The sequence below is a fragment of the Brachionichthys hirsutus genome, chromosome 7, assembly GCF_040956055.1.
Source record: "Brachionichthys hirsutus isolate HB-005 chromosome 7, CSIRO-AGI_Bhir_v1, whole genome shotgun sequence".
In the NCBI taxonomy this organism is placed as follows: Eukaryota; Metazoa; Chordata; class Actinopteri; order Lophiiformes; family Brachionichthyidae; genus Brachionichthys; species Brachionichthys hirsutus.
This window is the reverse complement of record NC_090903.1, coordinates 14,192,680-14,212,227: the sequence shown is the minus strand read 5'-3', so window position 1 is coordinate 14,212,227 and position 19,548 is coordinate 14,192,680. Positions and strand designations below refer to the sequence as shown.

The following is a 19,548-nucleotide window of genomic DNA, read 5'->3' as shown; positions in this document are numbered from 1 at the left end:
AAACTTCACGTTTAGCGAGTCTCTTCTTGTCCTGGAAAAAAAAAAATCTTTAAACGCAAAAGATATCACGCACGGGCAGCGCCGCTGAAGTCGAATGTCCCGCCATGTTCGACTGCTTACGTCGTCACCCGGGTGACGTCACTACGTTGGACGTTGTTGATGCTGGAAAAGTCGAGCGAGTGAAGGGAGGTGGGAGGGGGGGGGGGGGCTTCTGTGCCTTTTTTATTGTGCATTAAACATTATAAAAACATATTAGCTTTGTTTTCAGTATGTGTTAAAGTAAACACGAAAACTTTGACTGGCATTATCTAGATTACAAAAGTCATTTACGTTATAGTACTTTTTAAAATATTTGTTTGAAAAAAAAATATTGTGATATTTTGCACTAATAAAGGAAATATTTGTTTGAAAGATTTTTTTAATTCAGCTATTTTACACAAAAAATAAGCATCTTTCAAATGCAATAATGCCATAAAAAGTATAAAGATTTGATTGATAAAATAATAACATTCATAAATGATATAATAGTGAAAGAACTGAATCATCAAAGCATTTCAGCCTATCTGAGCCCAACATTCTGTTCTTGTACTGGCTGTATTCACACACAGGCTGGTTCGGGCACTCCGGCTTTGTGTCATAAGATAATGGCAGCACAATGGAATAAATTGTCTGTAAACTGTAGAACACTTCCAGATGTTCCCATCATCCACGTTGCCATAGCGATTGCAGGTATAATATGGGCTGCCAACCGACACATCTTCGTTAACACACACTAAGGGAACGTTGTGTTGGTCCAGGATACATTTGGCACTGTCTGGAACTTTCTGGAGAACCTTCTCCTCCTCTGTAACCACGACGACGAGACACTGAGCACAATGACTCCTGCAAAGGAAAGCCACGGCCTGCTATGAAAAAAAAAAAATCAATTACAATGCACATCGGAGTTCTAAATATAAGTTACAAGATTTTGGCCGTAGAGTTGTTTTAAATGCTTCGCTCATGAGACGCTGCCGCCTTCAGGGGGGAATTAGATTGTGTTAATGGTTTCAGCGGGCGATGTCCATCCTGACATCCCATCAGCAGCATTTAAATCCAAATGGCATTGATTACAATCTTATAATGGAATTTGTGATGCCTCAGAAACATTTGTGGAACTCAACAAGCAATCGTTCTTATAATGGAGGCCAGAAGAAGGGAAACGGATGAATTTGAAGGAGATGTCGACGATGATCCTGAAGGAGGAAGATCCGTACTTAAACGAGAGAAGACCTCCGCCAAGCAGCTCATTCCACTCCTAACTGGATCTACACCATCATCAAAAGGTTCTAGATTGTTCTCGGTATCTTTATACACCAACCATGAAAAGTCAAAGTGAATCAGAGTTGATGTGTATCTTTAACTCATTCTTGAATCCATAAATGGGTTTTAATATTAAAATGTAATATTTTTTCCCTGACCTCATTCTGGATCAGATCCAGAAGACATTTTGCATGATAGTGCGCATCGGACCCCTTCATGACGGTCATTTTTGTTGAGTGAATTATGTATTTTACAAGATTTTGTATTTTTTTTAAAGCCTCCAGATGTTTCTTTGTACCCAGACGGGTATCCGGATCGCTCGGCACCTTCATGAACCGCATTTAATCAGATCTGCTGCATCGAGCTGCCGAAACTCTTCCCTGCTTCCATTAATGCACACAGCATGATAAATAGCCTCTGGATTGATTACATGTATCACATAATCAGGACGGCTTGCAGCGCTGGAACCTGCAGGCGCCCGAGGAACGGAGGTGCCATAGATTTCTGCCTTGCTGTGTTATATACTAAATTGGAAATGGCAGCTTTGTGATAAGCATCGAAGCTCTTTAAATTCAGAGCAGCAGTGGAACTCTCTAGATTAGCATCTCTAGGATGCATCCGTGTGTGTGTGTGTGTGTGTGTGTGTGTGGTCTCATTGTCATGCCAGGAGCAACACAACGGCACCTTTTCTGCCTCTTGCCGTATCCCAGTCTAATTTGAAACCTGCCGTCTCGCTACCTGCTCGATTTAAACGTCTCCTCCAGTCGTCGTCACCCAACAGGCTAAATAAGGCCGCCTCCGAGCTGGCCTCCAGATAAATCACATTAACACAAACACCACTGGCGCGCCTTGCCTTTAAAAGGGAGAGGCCCGACCCGGCTGTGTTCCGCTGGCTCTGGAATGCCGTTAACGTGACGAGGAGCCGCTGCAACGTTCTGATGACGGACTGTTTATTTGAAGCAGAATGCCAGCCAGAACGTTTCCTCCGCTGATGCTGAGCAGGCGGCAGCTGCTCAAGGGCCCGAGCTTTGGAGGGAAGTCAACATTCCCCCCCCCCGCCCGAGGCCTCGGACGGCGACGGCTGCCGTTGGATGAAAGATGCTCCTTACATTTGGAAGTAACGACCTCTTAAATACGCGTAAAGACAAGTTTTACAATAAATACTAGGGAGAACATGCATCTCACAGAAAGGCCCCAAGTTGGATTTCGACCTTTGACCTTCTCGCTGTGCCACCGTCATCTCTGTTGTCTCTTTTAAGGCCAATTCCCCGCTTCCCAAATAATCGCCCTGCAGCAAATCAGACACGGACGCGGTGACGGTCGCGTTGTGTATCTCATGATGCTTCCTTTTCACATCCTTCCACTTCCAACGCTCCGGCATCTCGTTGATTAAGTGTCACTTCCACCCTTTCATCACTTCCTCCAGCGGATTCCTCAATCAGCGGCGTTATTCACGCTCTTCCAAGTGAGAAGTAGCAGCATCCCAAATGTAATTCCTCAGCATGCAGTCCCCCAGGTATTTGGCGGAGGCGGGGCCCCCGGCTGTTCAGGCTCACATGGGTCCTAAATATAGGAAGATACCAGCACCTGTTGTACTGCTGTTTGATGTGGGGGGGGGGGGGGGGGTCCTGCATGGGCATTAAGAGCAAAGAGCATTTATTCTTCTTTGTGTTTTGACACGTCCTCTGGCTGCTGAAGAGAATAACGTTCAGGCAAGTGTTAATGATAATATGAAATAAATATAAGATCCGTAAAGAGAAAAAACAAATAATCATTCAAACAGAAGAACAAGATGAATCCTCATCTTCCTCCTTTTTCATATGTGTGAAAGATATAAAAGTGAAAAAGAAGACAACGGGACATTCGTGTTCTTCTTCTCGGTGCTGATCAAAGAGCAAAACGATTCCAGTTTCAAGCTGCACGGAATCAAGGAAAAAGAATCGAGATGATGGAGAACAAGATAAATTGTGACTATGTGACATAAAAACTTAGATTTCAGTTTAGTCTGCACTTTAGTTTGAACTGTTTGTGTGTGTGTGTGTGGGGGGGGGGGGGGGGGGGGGGCTCAATCAGGACCCTGAGGGACACCCGGCAGGCAGAGCGGAAATCCCCGGAGGCTCCGTTAGTGATGCGCGTCTGGATGATGCGCGGTGGCGCGTTCACTCCCCTGAACGCGCATTATCGGCGGAGCAGAGCGCGGAGCGCACAGCGGCTCTCCGGAGGACACCGAGCGGCAGCAACATGTCGGTGGCGGCGAAGAGGCGGATAAGCATCAAGGACGAGTCCAGAAAATGCGCGGCGCGGTTCTGGAGGCTCTTCCCCCACGTTTTGCTGTGTCTGTCTCTGGTGGCGTACGCGGCGCTCGGCGCGCTGATGTTCCAGCACATTGAAGGCGGGAGCGCATCCACGACGGAGAAGGACTACCGGCAGTTCCTGGGTCAGGTCGTCCGCACCGTGCAGAACTTCACCGGTAGGGACACACACACACACACACACACACACACATTAGTGGAACCGATCCGCGCGAGATGATTTTAATGGCATTTAACTTTACGCACGTCCATTTGGGAGTTTAATTCGCTTCGCTCCAACTGTACATTTCCAGAAAACGCGTCCTGCACGCACGAAGACATCGTGCGGGAAGTGGAGAAGAAGATGAGACTGGAGTTCAAGTCCATCTGGCTCCAGAGACCGAACAGGTGGACCTTCTTTGGTTCGCTCTTCTTCTGCTGCACCGTCTTCACGACGGTCGGTGAGTCGAGCCAAACGCGTGTTTATTACAGTCTGTTTAAAGAATAGAGCATAAAGATAGGGGCACGGGCCCCGGAACCGATCGTACTCTGATGTGGCCCTGAACAAAGGTGGGGCTACTCCCCCTCACTATTCCAGGACCGTTTCCATCTTCGGCCCTCCATCGCTGTCCTTCAGGATAAATGGACACCTTCTCTGGCCGATGATGTCACACACCTTTTTATTATTATTATTATAAATCAACATCCCACCTCCACCAGCTCCTCAGGATCCACTCCTGACAGTTTCAGTGTGTGGACCTGGACTTCCCTGACACTGACGAGACACGATGTCACCTAAACCGACAGTCTTGTTAGTTACAACTCCGTAACGATGAAAGCGATCCTGAATCTGCCTGCGATCCCTTCGCCCTGTCCCACATCCGGACACACAACCCCACGCAGACAGGAAGTAGAGGGAGGCCATTAACCTGATCGCCCACCCTCTTATTATCTGGGGGGGTGGGGTGAACCCAGAAGGATCCTGTACGGGTCTGATCGATCGGCTCTCTCTGTGGGGGGGGGGGGGCCCTTCCCGTAACGTGGTCATGGTTACTTGTGGTTTGGTGCACTTTGGTGACTAACGAGCGACGCTACCGGGTTGTAAAAGCCATTGCTGTGGCCACGCCAGCAGCATTCCAGCCAGGTGCGCAACTTCCGGTGCAAATCTTTACAGAATAGAAAATCAGATTTATACGATTTCACAGTCTCACATCTGGGCGGCACGGTGGCGTAACGGGTAGCGCTGTCGCCTCACAGGAAGAAGGTACCGGGCTTGAATCCCATCCGTGTGGGTTTTCTCCGTGCGACTGAGGTGAACCGATCTCAGGCGCCTCTCCAGCCATATTTCGTCTGGGCTGGGACTTGAACCGGTCCCAGGGCCCGACCCACTGAGCCTTCAGAATCCGAACCACAGCTGTTTGTGCGCGATCCTGTTTTGGTGTCTGAACAGCGAGGAAGGGATGAGCAGCGCAGAGATGATACTTATATTTGATTTCAACGCCCTTGCTTGTTCAGCGGCCTCTAAAAGGCTCTGTGGTTTGGGGGGAGGAGGAGGAGTCGCCAGAGGCCGGCGCGGGGACCCCAGCTAGCGGTGCGTCTCGAGAACCTCGTTAGGACGCATTAGCTACTTTGGGATACACACAGATAAAGTGGTTAAAAGAAGCAAGCTAATGGCTAATTGCTTAACAGCGACAGGAAGCCCACAAGTCGCCGGGGGCAGACGAGAAGGCTTTTTACCCGATCACAAAGAGCTTATTAGCAGTTATCGGTGTCGCCAGCGTGGTCCTCCCGGGACCCGCTGGTTTCTGAGTGTCTCTGTGTCCATCGCACCGGATCTTTGGACCAGGACGTAACAACTCTTTCATGCTTTGTCATCAAACCGCACCCGACTGAAGCCGAGCCCCTTTTTCTTAGCTCAGCCGTCCAGCGCTAACGCGTCCGTCTTGTCTTTTGCTCCAGGGTATGGGGAGATCTACCCGGTGACCCTGCTGGGTAAGGTGGCGTGCGTCTTCTACGCCATGGTGGGCATCCCTCTCATGCTCCTGGTCATCCTGGATGTGGGCGACTTTCTCGCCCTGCTGATGTCCAGATGCTACAGACGCGTCTACGCCCTGCGCGAAAGCCTCCGCTCCCACACCTGGTCGCCGTGGGAAACCAGGAAGAAAAAGGACGACTCCCACCGCTGGACCCTCGAGGACGGAACTTTTGTGTTCAGCCACGACATGGTGGTGCGCGAACCCCTCGACATCCGGCAGGTGCTGCAGACCCAGGCGGACGTCCGGCAAAAGTCGGTCCAGCTCCAGAACAACAAAGAGATCTTTGAGAAGATTCTGGCCAGGGAGAACTTGCTCAGGAAGGACCCGCTGCTCAGAACCCTCTCGTGCCCAGAACTGGACCAGCTGCCGCCGCCACCCGTGGGACGTGCCATATGGGACTTCACGGGACTCGGAGACGGAATGGAAATGCTGGACGTCCCCTTCGTGCTCATTGTTTTCATCGTGTTTGCCTACATTTTCTTTGGCGGTATAATTCTACCGATATGGGAAACCGAGTTCAAGGGCTTCGACCCCTACTACTTCTGCTTCATCACGCTCACAACCATCGGTTTCGGCGACATCGTACCCAATCACCCCAAGTACTTCATGCTCACCTCGCTCTTCATCATCGTCGGCATGGCCATCATGTCCATGGCCTTCAAACTGGGCCAGGCGCGAATCGTGTTCTTCTATCGCCATTTCATCAAGTTCATCAGCAGAGGAAACGTGGAGACTTTCCAAACCCATGGGAACGACTGAGCACCTGCCCGGAGTCTCCGGGAGGGGGGGGGGGGGGCGGCGGCCTGGCTCAGGCGCAGGGAATAAACGCACGACTCGTCCCGAGTGTCGTCGCTCGCTGCGACTGTTCGTTTAGAAGCATGAGCAAAGCAAAAGTGTGCATGTGCCAAAAGCTTTCTGCCTGTGAAGGCGGGCAACAGTCAGAATGTCTCTGACGGTGCGTTACCCAGGGAGCCACTGTTATTACTGCAGTACTACCTAATGGTACTGTAGTACCGCTACCTGACAGAACGCTGGATGTCTTACTCCCATCTGAAAGACAAATAAAGTCCTCTTTAAATTTAAATTTCTTTTAATTCAAACGTGCACAACTAAGAGTGGACGGTGGTGAAATGTTCCGGTTTTAACAACACGACAAGCCTGTAGGAGGCCCTACTTCTCAGAACAAATATTTTAGGTAGTAAATGAGCTCACGGGATTTCTGCGGGGGGGCGTGTGGGATCTCTGGTGGGGGTAGAAAAGGAGTCTTCAAAATCCAACAATATTAAAATTCCATTTTTACACAGAGATATGAACAGAAATGTGAAAATGGGCTAAATGCATGTAATTTAATTACATTACTATTTAATAAAGTTTAAGCTTCTTCAGCTGCATGAATTTCTCTGCGGCTTCATGGGTAAGTTCAGCCCGGGTGCAGTAACATTATTTGACCAGCCGATGGCGCTGTTGGAAAACGACAGCAGGTCCTGAAGATGATAATGCCATTAAAGAATGTTTAATTTACGCAAATTCTATCAATCGGATTGGAAATCGGAAGAGTTGACCCGTATTTGAAGACATTTCTAATCTCATGTTAAAAGATTCCGTTAATCCGGACCCGCCTTTTATGAATAAAAACAAACGGGGGGAAACAATCGTGACGCGTTTGTCTCCGCGCCTGCTTTGCGTTCGGTTCTGTGAATCACATGTGGATGGTTCCGCACCAGTTTGCCCAGCAGATGTCAGCACAGCGATGGGATCGAACCCCGGCTCTCAGGGAAAAGACTGCAAACGATTGTTCGAACAAAGCAACAAGTAAACAACAACAACAACAAAATCATCCAGCGAACTAGAAGCTACAAAAACATTCAGACTTGAAGCCTTCCGTGACGCGTTTTCTATTAAAAGCGAAGGAATAATCCAGTTCTCCAAAAAGAAAACAAACCTGGAGACAATATTACGTCATCAGAAGCGCTGACGGTGGTCAGAGTGCTTTTGATGACGTAGTATTTTAGTTTATTTTGTTTTTTGCTTATTTATTGTTTTTATTTCTTTTTATCCAGGTCACTTTTTCTCAGATTTGCTGAAAGTTGGGGTGAAGACATTAGAATTACGCGCCAGGTCCAGAACCTGCGCGTAACTTTAATGACGTCATCGGCGGCTCCGGTCAGTCGGGAGACGCCTCCTCCTCCGTTGACCCTCCTGCACCTGAAGTAAGACTCCTCCTCCAGTCTCAGGTCCCTCTGAGCCGCTGCTGACGGACGCGGACGCGTTGTCTTTCTCCAGGAGGACTTGTGATCCACCGGGTCGTCTTCTCGGGACCGTCACCATGGGGATAGTCGATTCGATTCGAGGTTTTAGTCTGATTAAATGGACCAGAGAGGAGAAACGGTCCAGGAGGCTGGTCCTCTTCGTGGTTTTCGTGGCTCTGCTCCTGGATAACATGCTGCTCACTGTCGTCGGTAGGTTTGATCTGCATTCTGTCCTCTGCTCTGTTTGCGCAGCCTGCCGCCTCGCTCTGCATGCGCAACGCTCTCCTCATGCGTAAAATGTACCCAAAATCCTTGCGCCCTTTCCAAGTCGGCGCCGCATTCACTGAACTGGGAAGAAGTACAGACGCGATAATCGATTCTGCTTGAGGCAACTTTTGAATTGGCTTTGAAACCGATCAACATGGAATCGATTTCCATCGGAATGGCCGCTCCGAGATCATTTATTGACCCTCTATCGTAAACGCGTTATAATAAAAACAAACCCCTTTACCTTCACTCTTGCGTCACTTGCACCCCCATCCGAGACGGAGCCTGTTGGGTCATTAAAAAATAAATATATTTATTAGATAGAATGTTAGAGTACAAGTACAGTCAAACAGTAGTATGTATTACAGTACAAGTATACAGTCAAACATCCTGTCTAAGAGGAGCATTTCTAAAAAGCCCTTGCGGTCTTGTTTCCATTGAAAGTCCTTCGTACATAAATCATCGACAATTAACAATACGAATGTAACCGGATGATTGGATGTAATTAGGTAGGCAGGTGTGGGAGGGAGCACCTGTGGCCCATTTACCACTGATTGGGGGGGGGGCGTGTATATAGGTGCTTCCCCTAGCTCCCTCGTTCGTTTGTGTTTTCCCCGTCTCGAAGGCAGGTTGGCCGTAGACTGTCACTGCCTTGTCTCTCCTTTTCTTTTGTTAGTTTTGTTCGTAGAGTGTTCTTAAGGGAGTTTTTAGAGTGTTAAACAAATGTTTTGAATGGCTGAACGCCGTGCTGGTCGTGGCTGTGAGCGGACCTGTGGTTGGGGAAACCCGCTAAAACGAGCTGGGGACCAAAGGAACAAAAAAAACATCTTCAGGTTGCAAGTCCTGAAGTGGCGTTGTCGGCAGAGGTCGGACCGTTTGGCCCCATATTCCCAACGCCCCACAAATAAAATAAAAATAAATGACTAAATAACAACGAATTAAAAAGACACTTAATATGTACAACGTAGGTGGACAAAAAAAAAGGGAGGGGGGGTTGATCCGGAGAGAGTCGTGACGGCTATCTCCGTTTCTGCCCCCCTGAAAGGTGAATCTTTAGGGCCGTTTTGAAGGAGCTCAATCCTGCCACGGATGACTCGGCGTCGGAGATTCACCCGAATAAGGAGATTTCCCAGGTTGACTGTACTTATTCTCTTGGTATGATTTTTTTTTTTTTTTTTTTTTAATGAATTGAGTAAAGCACCGATTTGAATAAACTTCACGTTTTGCATTAATACGAAGAAAAGCTGACTAACGGGGTTGAATTTGACCTGCTGGGGTCAAGGAGGCGCACGTTGCGGACCGGAGCGAGGGGACCGGGAACAGAGGACGGAGACGGGGTGAACGCTGAATTTGTATTTTACTGAGGCTCGTCAGAAAGCTCAATGTCCTGGAGCCGGACACAGGATAGCGGGTCGGCTGGAGCCCAACGAAAATAACCGGGTAACAAAAAAGACACAGCCGAGAAGGAAGAACCAAAAAGCCAGCTCTAATACAAATCGCTCACAACAAAAGGAAAACGCTGCGCACGACCTGGGCGCACGGATCAGCTGCGGTCGGCAAGGCGAGGCGGGTCGAGGCGGGTCGAGGCGAGGCACAGGGACGGGGCAGAAAGACGTGATCCAAAGAATAGTCCGACAGAGAAGAGCGGGCGGAGCAGGGTTTATGATGGCTGGTGGTAATCTGCCTCAATCCGCCTCAGGTGTGTCCGGGGTGACCGCAGCCAATCCGCACGCCGCAGGTCCTGGAGTGAGAGGCAGACACAGGTGTGCGTAATAAGCAGCAACATGACCCTCACGGCGCATTCACGTTTAAATATAAGGATTAAAATACTGGGAAATTATTTAGCATTTAATACATTCAGTGATTTTTTTTAATTTTTTTTGTATTTTGTGCGACTTGGTTTCAAATATTTAACACGTGGATTTGAATATAAAAAGTGTAAAGTGGCACAAAATAAAATCTTTCTTGGTCCCGGTTAAGACAATAGTTGTGACATATTTAGTGAAGATGACAAAGAGCAACGCCTGAACACGCGCCAGATTAACTCAATCATCTTCACCTCCCTCCTCTTCCTCCTCACCTGCCGTTGATGCAATGATACTCACATGTTACCAACACGTGAGGTTCCCATGGGGGTTGCCATGGAATCCAAGGGGGGGGGTTAAGGTCTGTGTCTGTTCATTAACTCCACTAATTACACTCAATTACACACTAATTGTAGACTCACCCAATCATTTCTAACGACGAGGAACCCACCGTGTTCTGAAGTTCACGGATGAAACGAACCATCAATGAAACGCAGCAGAATCATGAATCAGCTTGACGAGGGGTCAAAGGTCACAGACAATCTTTACTTCTGAATGGGCGATGCTTTAGAGGGAACTCCTTTCACAGCCGTGATTAATCCGCTCTCGCTTCCGGTCACTATTTCCTTGTCCCAAAGGAACGTACCGCTGCATAAAAAAAATCCCCCGAAGACTCGGTCAGTTGTTCGGGGGCTGCCATATTTCGTCACGTCATTCTCCTCCTGTCCGTCTGTGCCTCACAGTTCCCATCATTCCCAGCTTCCTGTACAGCCTGGATCAGGCGGAAAAAGAGTTGGCCAAGAACCACACCGAGCCCCAGGAAGGGCGTCAGGGAGCCTTCAACAGCATCGTGTCTTTGTACGACAACAGTGTGATGTCACTGAATTCCAGTGGAGCAGCCAGGCCGACCGACCTGACGCCCACGACCCCCGCAGCTCCAATGACAATGCTGCCGCCGAACTCCTCTCAGTGCTACGACAACAGCAGCAAGCCGTCCCAAGAGAATGTCAAAGTGGGGCTGCTGTTTGCCTCCAAGGCCACCGTGCAGCTCATCACCAACCCCTTCATCGGGCCACTCACAAACAGGTAGGTCTTGTGTGCGATCTCTTCTTCTATCCGTGCGGAGCCAGTCGTTTATTGTTGGTTAGCAGGGCAGGAATTCCATACCCCATCTGGGTTGGGAATGGACCAGGAGTAGGATGCTGGCACAAGACCCAAACTAAAATAAGCTAAACATGAACGAGTGGATGGTTGTGTTGCATCTTTTGGCCCTATTCAAATGATCTGAAACGGTGGTCTGAAGTCCAACTGCGTTTGTTTGCGTGAATGCAGCGAGATTTAGCTCCACGTCCATGAAGTCCAGGTTCATACAGTGAAATCAGTCCTCCTGATTACTCTCGAGTCACCATTAAAGGTCACTTCTACATCCGAAAATCAGAGAGAGAACGGGAACGGTACATCGGAGGATCAGATGACATAAAAGCTGTGACTCGTGACTCCCTTCAGCCGATTGGATGGAAGTTGAATCAGGAGGTTGAATCAAAATAAATTCCTCACCATTTTTCAAACTTCCATTTTTCTATTAAACAGCGAGTCGAGAGCACACTTTAAGACCCCTCAGTCCCTTCTTAATCCAATCAAACCCAACTACAGTACTGTCTTCTTGTCTCGGTTCAGTAGGGAGCTGTTATATTATGTGGTGTCCCACAGGGAAGCTGCATTGGCCCACTGCTTTAATCAATATTCACTAATGGTATACTTCCTGACATAAAACATGCTAACTTGAAAACACATGCAGATGATTCTACGTTGTACTATCCTACACACAATTTCCGTTTTTCCTTTCTTTTTTTTTTAAGTAAACATTATAAATGACTGGATTATAATCAATAAATCTCCCCATAGAAAAATGAATCCTACAGCTAGAAAATTAAAGTCAATAAAATGCAAAAATCCTGCAGACAAACAACTCAACAGACGCGGAGGTAACAAAACCGCCTCGGCGGCGGCGACACGAGCCGCTGAACGTTTCACCAACAGAAGAGGAGATGGATGTTCAGAGGGAAGTGAGAACAGTGGCTCGCCACACAAAGCCAGCATTTACTGTCCCGGATGATCAGTCAGATATGCTCTAATTGATCAAGAACACATCCCCATTACTTCGTCACCTTCCCTCCCGACAGAGGACAATACAAGCCAAGTCGAGCATGTCAGGCATCTACAGGAGACGACGGCGGCGGCGGCGGCGGCGGCGGCGGCACTCATGCACGGCAGCTTTTATCCTTTTAATGAGAAAGGCATCGTCATCCTGCGACAGCGTTCTGGTTAAAACGTCAGGCTGACGGCGCCGGCGATTGCACATCGGCAGTATTCTATTTCAGCAGCAACGATATGAAGAGAAATGCCAACGCCACTGAATCCAGGAGTAATCCTCCTCCTCATAGACCGCTACAACCCGAGGATGATGTCCTCCCGTGGGACGGCAGCCCACTCCTAAGCCTCTGGAGGACGCTCACATCGTTGGACCCAACCCAACAGCTTCTCAATGCTTTCATCTCCGTTTGTTTCACGAATACTTGCATGGAAACTTCTCACCGATCATATTCTTACTCCACAAATGCATTCTTTCTCCTTGTCCTCTTTTTAGAATAGGATACCAACTTCCCCTGTTTGTCGGCTTCTGCATCATGTTCGGCTCGACCATCAGTAAGTCCGGCGTTTCGCGCTCAGACAATTCGAGGTCCCGCTGCATGGCTGACGTTCTCTGTGTCTCCGTTTCCGCGGTTGCCCCCCCCCCCCCCCCCCGTGAAGTGTTCGCCTTCTCGTCCACCTACGCTCTGCTGTTTGTGGCGAGAGCTCTTCAAGGCGTGGGCTCGTCCTGCTCGTCTGTGGCAGGTAAGCATGTCTGCTCTCCACGGTGCGATGTCAAGGTCGTATCCGTATCGCAAGACGGATCCGTCCAGTCTTTGCGGTTTCGAGTTGTTAGGACGTTATCGAAACAAAAACCCAAGTGGACACTATGAAGTGTTTTTTGTTTTTTTTCCTCAGGGATGGGATTTCTTGCAAGTGTGTACACGGATGACGAGGAAAGGGGCAAGGCCATTGGGATCGCCCTCGGCGGTCTTGCACTGGGCGTGTTGGGTATGTTCGTCAACATTAACAGGGTCAATGTTCTGTAAGATGAGTCAAATATAGAAAACTGGATCCGGAACCTTCAGTTTCCAAACGACCACATCGATGAGCAGCCAGTAAGAAATGGTTGTGTTTGGTTCCACAGTCGGGCCCCCGTTCGGCAGCGTGATGTACCAGTTTGTCGGGAAGACGGCTCCGTTCCTCATCCTGGCGTTCCTGGCTCTGTTTGATGGAGGTGCTCTCACTGTTCTTTAAACCAGACTGAGATTAGTCATCTTTGAGGGAATGATAAGGATGACGTGAGCTTTGATGATGTTGTTTTATATATATATATATTTATATATACGTATATAAATTGATGATGTCTTCACAGCTCTGCAGCTTATTGCTTTTAGGCCCACCAGAATAGAGGCAGAGGTGAGTGTTGGCCTCCATAATTCATTTCCTTCACACTCGGAGGATTTACACCATTTTAAAACTGACTTTCAGGGTCTTTAATTGTTTATTTTATTTTTTCTTAATCTGATCATAAATACAGAAAGTGATGTGTGATAAATGTACTTTGAAAATAAACCCAAACCTATAACGATACGTTTTCCAAAGTGTTCCCCCCAGAGCTACAGTTTATCGCTGTTTTCGTCTTCACAGAGTCAGAAGGGGGCGTCGCTGCTGACGCTGCTGAGGGATCCATACATTCTCATCGCGGCCGGTAATCCCATGTCTAATCCCTCCTTCACAATTCAGATTATTTTCAAATTGAACACAGAATAGAACATTAGGGGGGGGAGTTTTGGTTAAACCAAAGCCTCCGTGACTTCCCTGTCGGAGGAGGCTAACCTCCACTAATCACCGGCATTCCCTCCCTGTAGGGGCCATTTGCTTTGGAAATATGTCCATCGCCATGATGGAGCCGACGCTGCCCATTTGGATGATGGAGACCATGTGTTCCATGAAATGGGAGCTAGGTATTTACAGCGCTCTGGACATTTCCTCACACAGAACGCAAACGGTGTTCCACACGGGACTCTATGTGGACGACGGGCGACGGCGTCACCTCCAGCATCATTAATTCTTTGGGGAGACACTTCAGCCGCTGCGATGCGAACATGCAGGCGGACGCTCGAACAAGACTTTTTATTTTACGTCTAAAATATCAAGCAGGATGGACAAAAAAGAGAAGACGCTTCAGAGGCGTCCTGTTGTCTCTGCTGTTATTAGTTTGTTCTGGCAGTCGGATGCATATGCAGTCTAGGCCAGATAAAGTGAGGAAGACGAGGGGGGGGGGGGGTGGACAGGATATTAGTGTCGTACGCTGGCAGTCTTCAATCCAGACAATGGAAGGCGTGGGGCTCTGATAGAGATCTGCTTATCTGGGAACGCTGTCCACACCTTCAGTCTCATCGCTGTCCTTGTCTCTCTGGTCCAGGAATCGTTTTCTTACCGGCGTCCATCTCCTACCTTATTTCAACCTACATCTTTGGCGTGGTGGCGCACAAGATTGGGAGGTATGGAGGGACACGATCCTTATCCCCGTGGATGTGAAATGTGCTTCCGCTGCCCCCTAAATTAGTTTTCAGCGTTTATTGAAACCGTGACGTTGCCTCCATAATTCCGGCGTCTTCCCGGCGAAGAGGAATGGATAAAAATAATTTAGGAATTATAAAATGCACTTCCTTTGACTAAATCAAGTTCATTAAACTGAATTAAAATAAATGAGAGAAGTGCAGCCTATGCTGACCAGCCGCCTCTTAGTTTTTTGTCATATATTTCTTTTATTTCTTTATTTGTCGAGTGAAGGTTCGACAAAAAAAAGACATCTGAATCTAAAACTAATTTGCATGAGAGCTCTGAGGTCTGCTTTGGGTCTAATATGAAGCCCATGTGTCTCAGTTTGTTCCACTATATTCAGCCTCTGCAGGTAAATATAGAACAAACAACCTCCTCTAACTCGATGCAGACGCTGTAAAACGGAAACGGTCCAAAGACTAACGCTCCTGTCCTGACTCCTTTCCCAGATGGCTCTGTGCGTTCCTTGGAATATTGCTGATCGGAATCAGTGTAATATGTGTGAGTATCCGCAGGTGAAGGAACGACGACCCTCGGAGGGTCAGTGAGAATTAAAAATCCGACTGCTGCTGATGTAAAGATGTGTAAAATATGGAAATGTTTCTTTGTCCCAGGTTCCCTTTGCCCCGAGCCTCCTGGCGCTGGTTCTTCCAAACTTTGGGCTCGGTTTTGCCATCGGTAATTCTGCTGGATTTAGAACTGTGTGGATCTAAAACAAGTGTGCGCCCCCCCCCCCCACTAAACCGCGGCGCTTGTGCTGGTGTTGCAGGCATGGTGGACTCCTCCATGATGCCTACGATGGGTTTCCTGGTGGACCTGCGACACGTGTCGGTTTACGGGAGCGTCTACGCCATTGCTGACGTGGCTTTCTGCTTGGGCTTCGCTTTAGGTAAGCGGGAACGCCGGCGGCGAACGCAAATCACGCCGGTGTTGTGGCGGGGCCCACCAGTATGGCCAGTCAGTCGCCCGGATGGCAACCCGAGCGCTGAATGTCACATTTACACATGAAAGGAGGAACCATTTTTTGCAATTAATTGCATGAAATAATTGGCTTTCAAACTGATCCGTGTCAGAATGCCGTGCCTTTTATGAACGGAAGGACGCGTGTGGCGTGTAGGAAGCGTGTTGACTGAAACATTAAGGCGAGGCGTTTCAAACGAAGCCGACTCTGCCTGCAGGGACTCGCCGACTTCCCAGAAGAATGACTAAACGGGCCAGGGAACACTGACACGGGTTGTCCCAAAATCTCTTCATCTCTACCAGGATGCATCCGTGAGCAGATCCGCGGCGATCAGGAGGGCGACTCCAGAGAGAGCTGGAGGCAGTAAATGCTAATTAGCTCTGAAGGGGTGGGGGTGGGGGGGGGGTTTCTGTCTTTGTTTCTCTGTCTGTGTGCAACATAACTCAAAGCTATGGATGGATCTTGGTGAAACTTTCAGGGAATGTTACCAGGAACAGATGATTACATTTTGGTGATGATCCAGAAGAGATTCTAGATCGTTGTCTTCTTGCTGAGTAGATTCCACACTCCACCAAGGAGGTTCTGTTTTTGAATGGATGTTGATGGAGGAGGGGGGGTCTAAAGATGGATCTTGGTCAAATTTAGATCCCAATTTTGAGAGCGATCCGGATACAAAAAAAAAAATCTAGGTCTGACTAAAAAAATTAATCTTGTAAAATTCTATTTACTCACCACAGATCTGTCATAAAGGGGTCCGATATGCAAAACAGCTTCTGGTTCTGATCCAGAATGAATGATCATTTGCATAACGGCCCCCTGTTTCCAAACCCAACAAACTAACCTGGTGCTCCGCCCGTCCTCTGCCGCTGCAGGTCCGTCTATCGGAGGAACCATAGCGACGGCCATCGGCTTCCCCTGGGTGATGTTCATCATTGGAATCGTGAATTTCTTGTACGCGCCTCTTTGCCTGTTCCTCAGGAATCCACCGGGACAAGAAGAGAAAGTCGTAAGTTTCAATCACGCTCAATGTCGACGTTCAACTTCAGCCTCCTGAACTGATTGAAATGAAATTGTATCAATGCAGGCGATTTTGATGGACGTCAACGGTTCGCCAAGGACGAAGTCCTACGACACGCAGGGGACGCACTCCCTAGATGAGGACTGAGGATTAACGGGACGCCAGCCTTGCAGGTTAAACCGCTCAGAGGATCTATTTTGTTGTACAAAAAAAAAAAAAAAAAAGGACCGCAGAAGAATAAAACAGCCAAGATGTCTCAATGTAAATGTCCTCCATGCAGTCTTCACTATTGTCCTCTTAGTAGTTTCACTTGAGCAAACCAAAAAGTTGGTATTGATCTGTGCTTGGAAGTGCCAACAGCCTTATTCAGTAGAAATGCCAAAAAGCACTCTTAGAAAATAGGAGGTTGCTGAGCATCGAGTACTTCTTTGTCTTCGTCCATGTCAACCATTAAAAGTCTCATTTGTAAACGTGTGATACTGTCCAGAGTATTGTGAACACCCGTTTGATCTGCGACTGTGATGCCCGTCAGTTTAAAGTACAGAGAAAATAAGTCATATCAAACAAATCGGTCGTGGTTCCCTAAACGAGCGCATTCAGAGTGAATCGGTCACCGTGGCAACCGGCGGCGGCGAAGACGTCCGACCTGTACTCGCCTTTAAAAAAATTAATTTAAGCTGCCACACTGAAACCAGGTGCTGATGGCTGATTGGATTCCTATGAAAATGATACATCTAATATCTATAATTGAATATTTGACACTCAGAAAGTACCGAAACAACGTAGAATAAGTTTCTAAAAATTCAAACGAACAGTAGCTGTGTGTTTCCAACCTATAAATTAAATATGGTTTCTATTAGCTTTCATTTGTTGACAGACTGTAGTCAAAAGTCAAATACGACGATGACTTTCAGGAACTCGGGGTTGAACATCAGGTTCGCCCGAGATGAAGGATAATAGTCTTCCTGATAGATCCGTCATCAATACCAGGAAGTATAATAAAACTAGTGAGCCGAGGTTCACTTCATCCATCCAGGCGTAGAAGGAGCCCGAGAAGAAGCTGAACGGTTTCATACCACGGAAATGATAAATTAACTTGAGCCACAGAGCAGAATGCAGACCTTCATGAAGCTTTGCATGTTAGAGCTAATTTTAAGTAACCGTGCTAATTGATTTCAGGCTACATTAAACGTGACCATTATGTAACCAAAACGTGAAGATTTACATTCAGTTCAACTGAAGGCAAACATTGATTTATTATTTTGTTTTGCATGTCTTGCGCAAGCAGTGCTCAAACGCACACGAACACCGAAGCGAAACGCGACCGAGCACGCCCGGCGTGCGTCACAATTTTAGATTAGTGTAAATTGTGTCACTCAGGATTCACATTCGTTTGACACTCACCTGCTTTTTTTTATCAAGAGCCTGAAGAGCACAGTGGAAGCAGCCATTTTATTGGCTTCAGTTTTCACTCTTCTATGCTTCACTCAGGCAAGCGGACTTCTGCTTGTGTGACTGAAGCCCCAAGGCCTTGGTAAAAAAGACCAATCTTACGTGATCATGTGTCTTTATTATACATTTACTTAAAATAACAGAAAAACTGCCAACACAACACCCACTGGCAGCCGCGCCCTTTTCTCACCGACCTCAAGTCATGGGATTTCACACACCTGTGTTTCCCACGCCAACACATCCCATAATAACAGCTGTGGAAGAACGGTCGATTTCTGGTGCGTTTCTTTTTTCCTTTTTGAGTTGAACCAAACATCAGTTGGATGTTTAACAGTTAACGTGCGACGCATTTAAAACGCTGTGGAATTTAGACCCACTGGTTCCTCTGAATGAGACTAAACTAAGCAGAGGTTCCATGAACGCACCGCAAAGGAAGCTCCAGGAACAGCGACGCGATGCTGGCTGCTGATGGGCAACGTGGGCGCGGACACGCTGCAATCAGCCCGTCAATCCCAAAAGCTGGCCTTCCATTACCGAGCAGATGCTCACACGACACGTCCTCTTCTTTGTCTGGTTCTTTCACGGCGCTCAGAGGAGCATCGCTAAATGTTGTCGCATTTCTGGAGCCAAGAGGAATGTGCAATGAAAGTGTTCCTCAGTTGACCTGCAGGTCAAGGAGGTTATGTTGGTGACCGGTTTGTTTCTTTGTGAGGATTATGGAAAAACTGCTGGATGGATCTTTTTTTTTTTTTTAAAGATGATCTAATTTGGATCTCATTAGATTTTGAGAGCGATCCGGATACCAGTCTGAATACAAAAAATAAAAGTCTGGTCATGTGACTTGAGGGTTTATAGTATAAACCCTCAAGTCACATGACCAGACGCGTGTCCACACAGAATACCCCCATTTAAACAGAAAGCCCAAAACACAAAGATTCATTCCTGACAGTTTTCCTACAAAAATCTGGAAAACCCGGGGACTGAGCAGCCAGCAAGTCTTTGCTTCCCCTCGAGTCTGTCGATTCGCGTCTCTTGCCTGGAGAGTCCTGTTGTCGAGCTACAGTAAAAAATCTACCCTCTTCCGACTCACCGGACTTGTATTCAACGCATTTCATTCTTGCCAAATCCATTATAAAAATGTATTTATTTTTTTACACTTAATGCACAAAAATCACATTCTTGGCTCTAAAGTGGTGGCTTGGACATTTGGTGTCCCACCTGGCAGTGCCTCGGAGTTTATGAGGATGACCGCTTTAGCCTAAGCTATTTCACTGTGTAATCCTGGACTGAGCTTGTAATGGAGTAGAAGTGTGAAGACAGACAAACCCCGACTGAAGCTGGCTCTCGATTTCATTGCTGGGAGGGTTTTAAATGCTTTTAGTACTTAATTCTAAGCGCTGGAAAGTCAAGAGTATTTTAAGTTGGACAAGCTGCTAGGTAATTGCACCATTAAAAAAAACTAGAACATACAA

General features: G+C 47.7%; 2 protein-coding genes across 2 annotated transcripts; both read left to right on the top strand.

Moving 5' to 3' along the window:
- Positions 1 to 3,540: 3,540 nt before the first annotated feature.
- Positions 3,541 to 6,385, top strand: kcnk18 (potassium channel, subfamily K, member 18). Its single transcript, XM_068741727.1, has 3 exons — positions 3,541 to 3,769; positions 3,905 to 4,051; positions 5,550 to 6,385. Exons 1-3 carry the CDS (start codon positions 3,541 to 3,543, stop codon positions 6,383 to 6,385), a joined length of 1,212 nt encoding a protein of 403 aa, XP_068597828.1.
- Positions 6,386 to 7,921: 1,536 nt separating this feature from the next.
- slc18a2 (solute carrier family 18 member 2) lies at positions 7,922 to 17,040 on the top strand. Its single transcript, XM_068741286.1, has 15 exons — positions 7,922 to 8,085; positions 10,691 to 11,033; positions 12,595 to 12,653; positions 12,759 to 12,842; positions 12,996 to 13,088; positions 13,225 to 13,314; positions 13,453 to 13,496; positions 13,728 to 13,788; positions 13,949 to 14,044; positions 14,506 to 14,584; positions 15,095 to 15,146; positions 15,260 to 15,323; positions 15,415 to 15,534; positions 16,479 to 16,612; positions 16,691 to 17,040. Exons 1-15 carry the CDS (start codon positions 7,953 to 7,955, stop codon positions 16,769 to 16,771), a joined length of 1,533 nt encoding a protein of 510 aa, XP_068597387.1. The 5' UTR covers positions 7,922 to 7,952; the 3' UTR covers positions 16,772 to 17,040.
- The last annotated feature ends 2,508 nt before the right edge of the window (positions 17,041 to 19,548 follow it).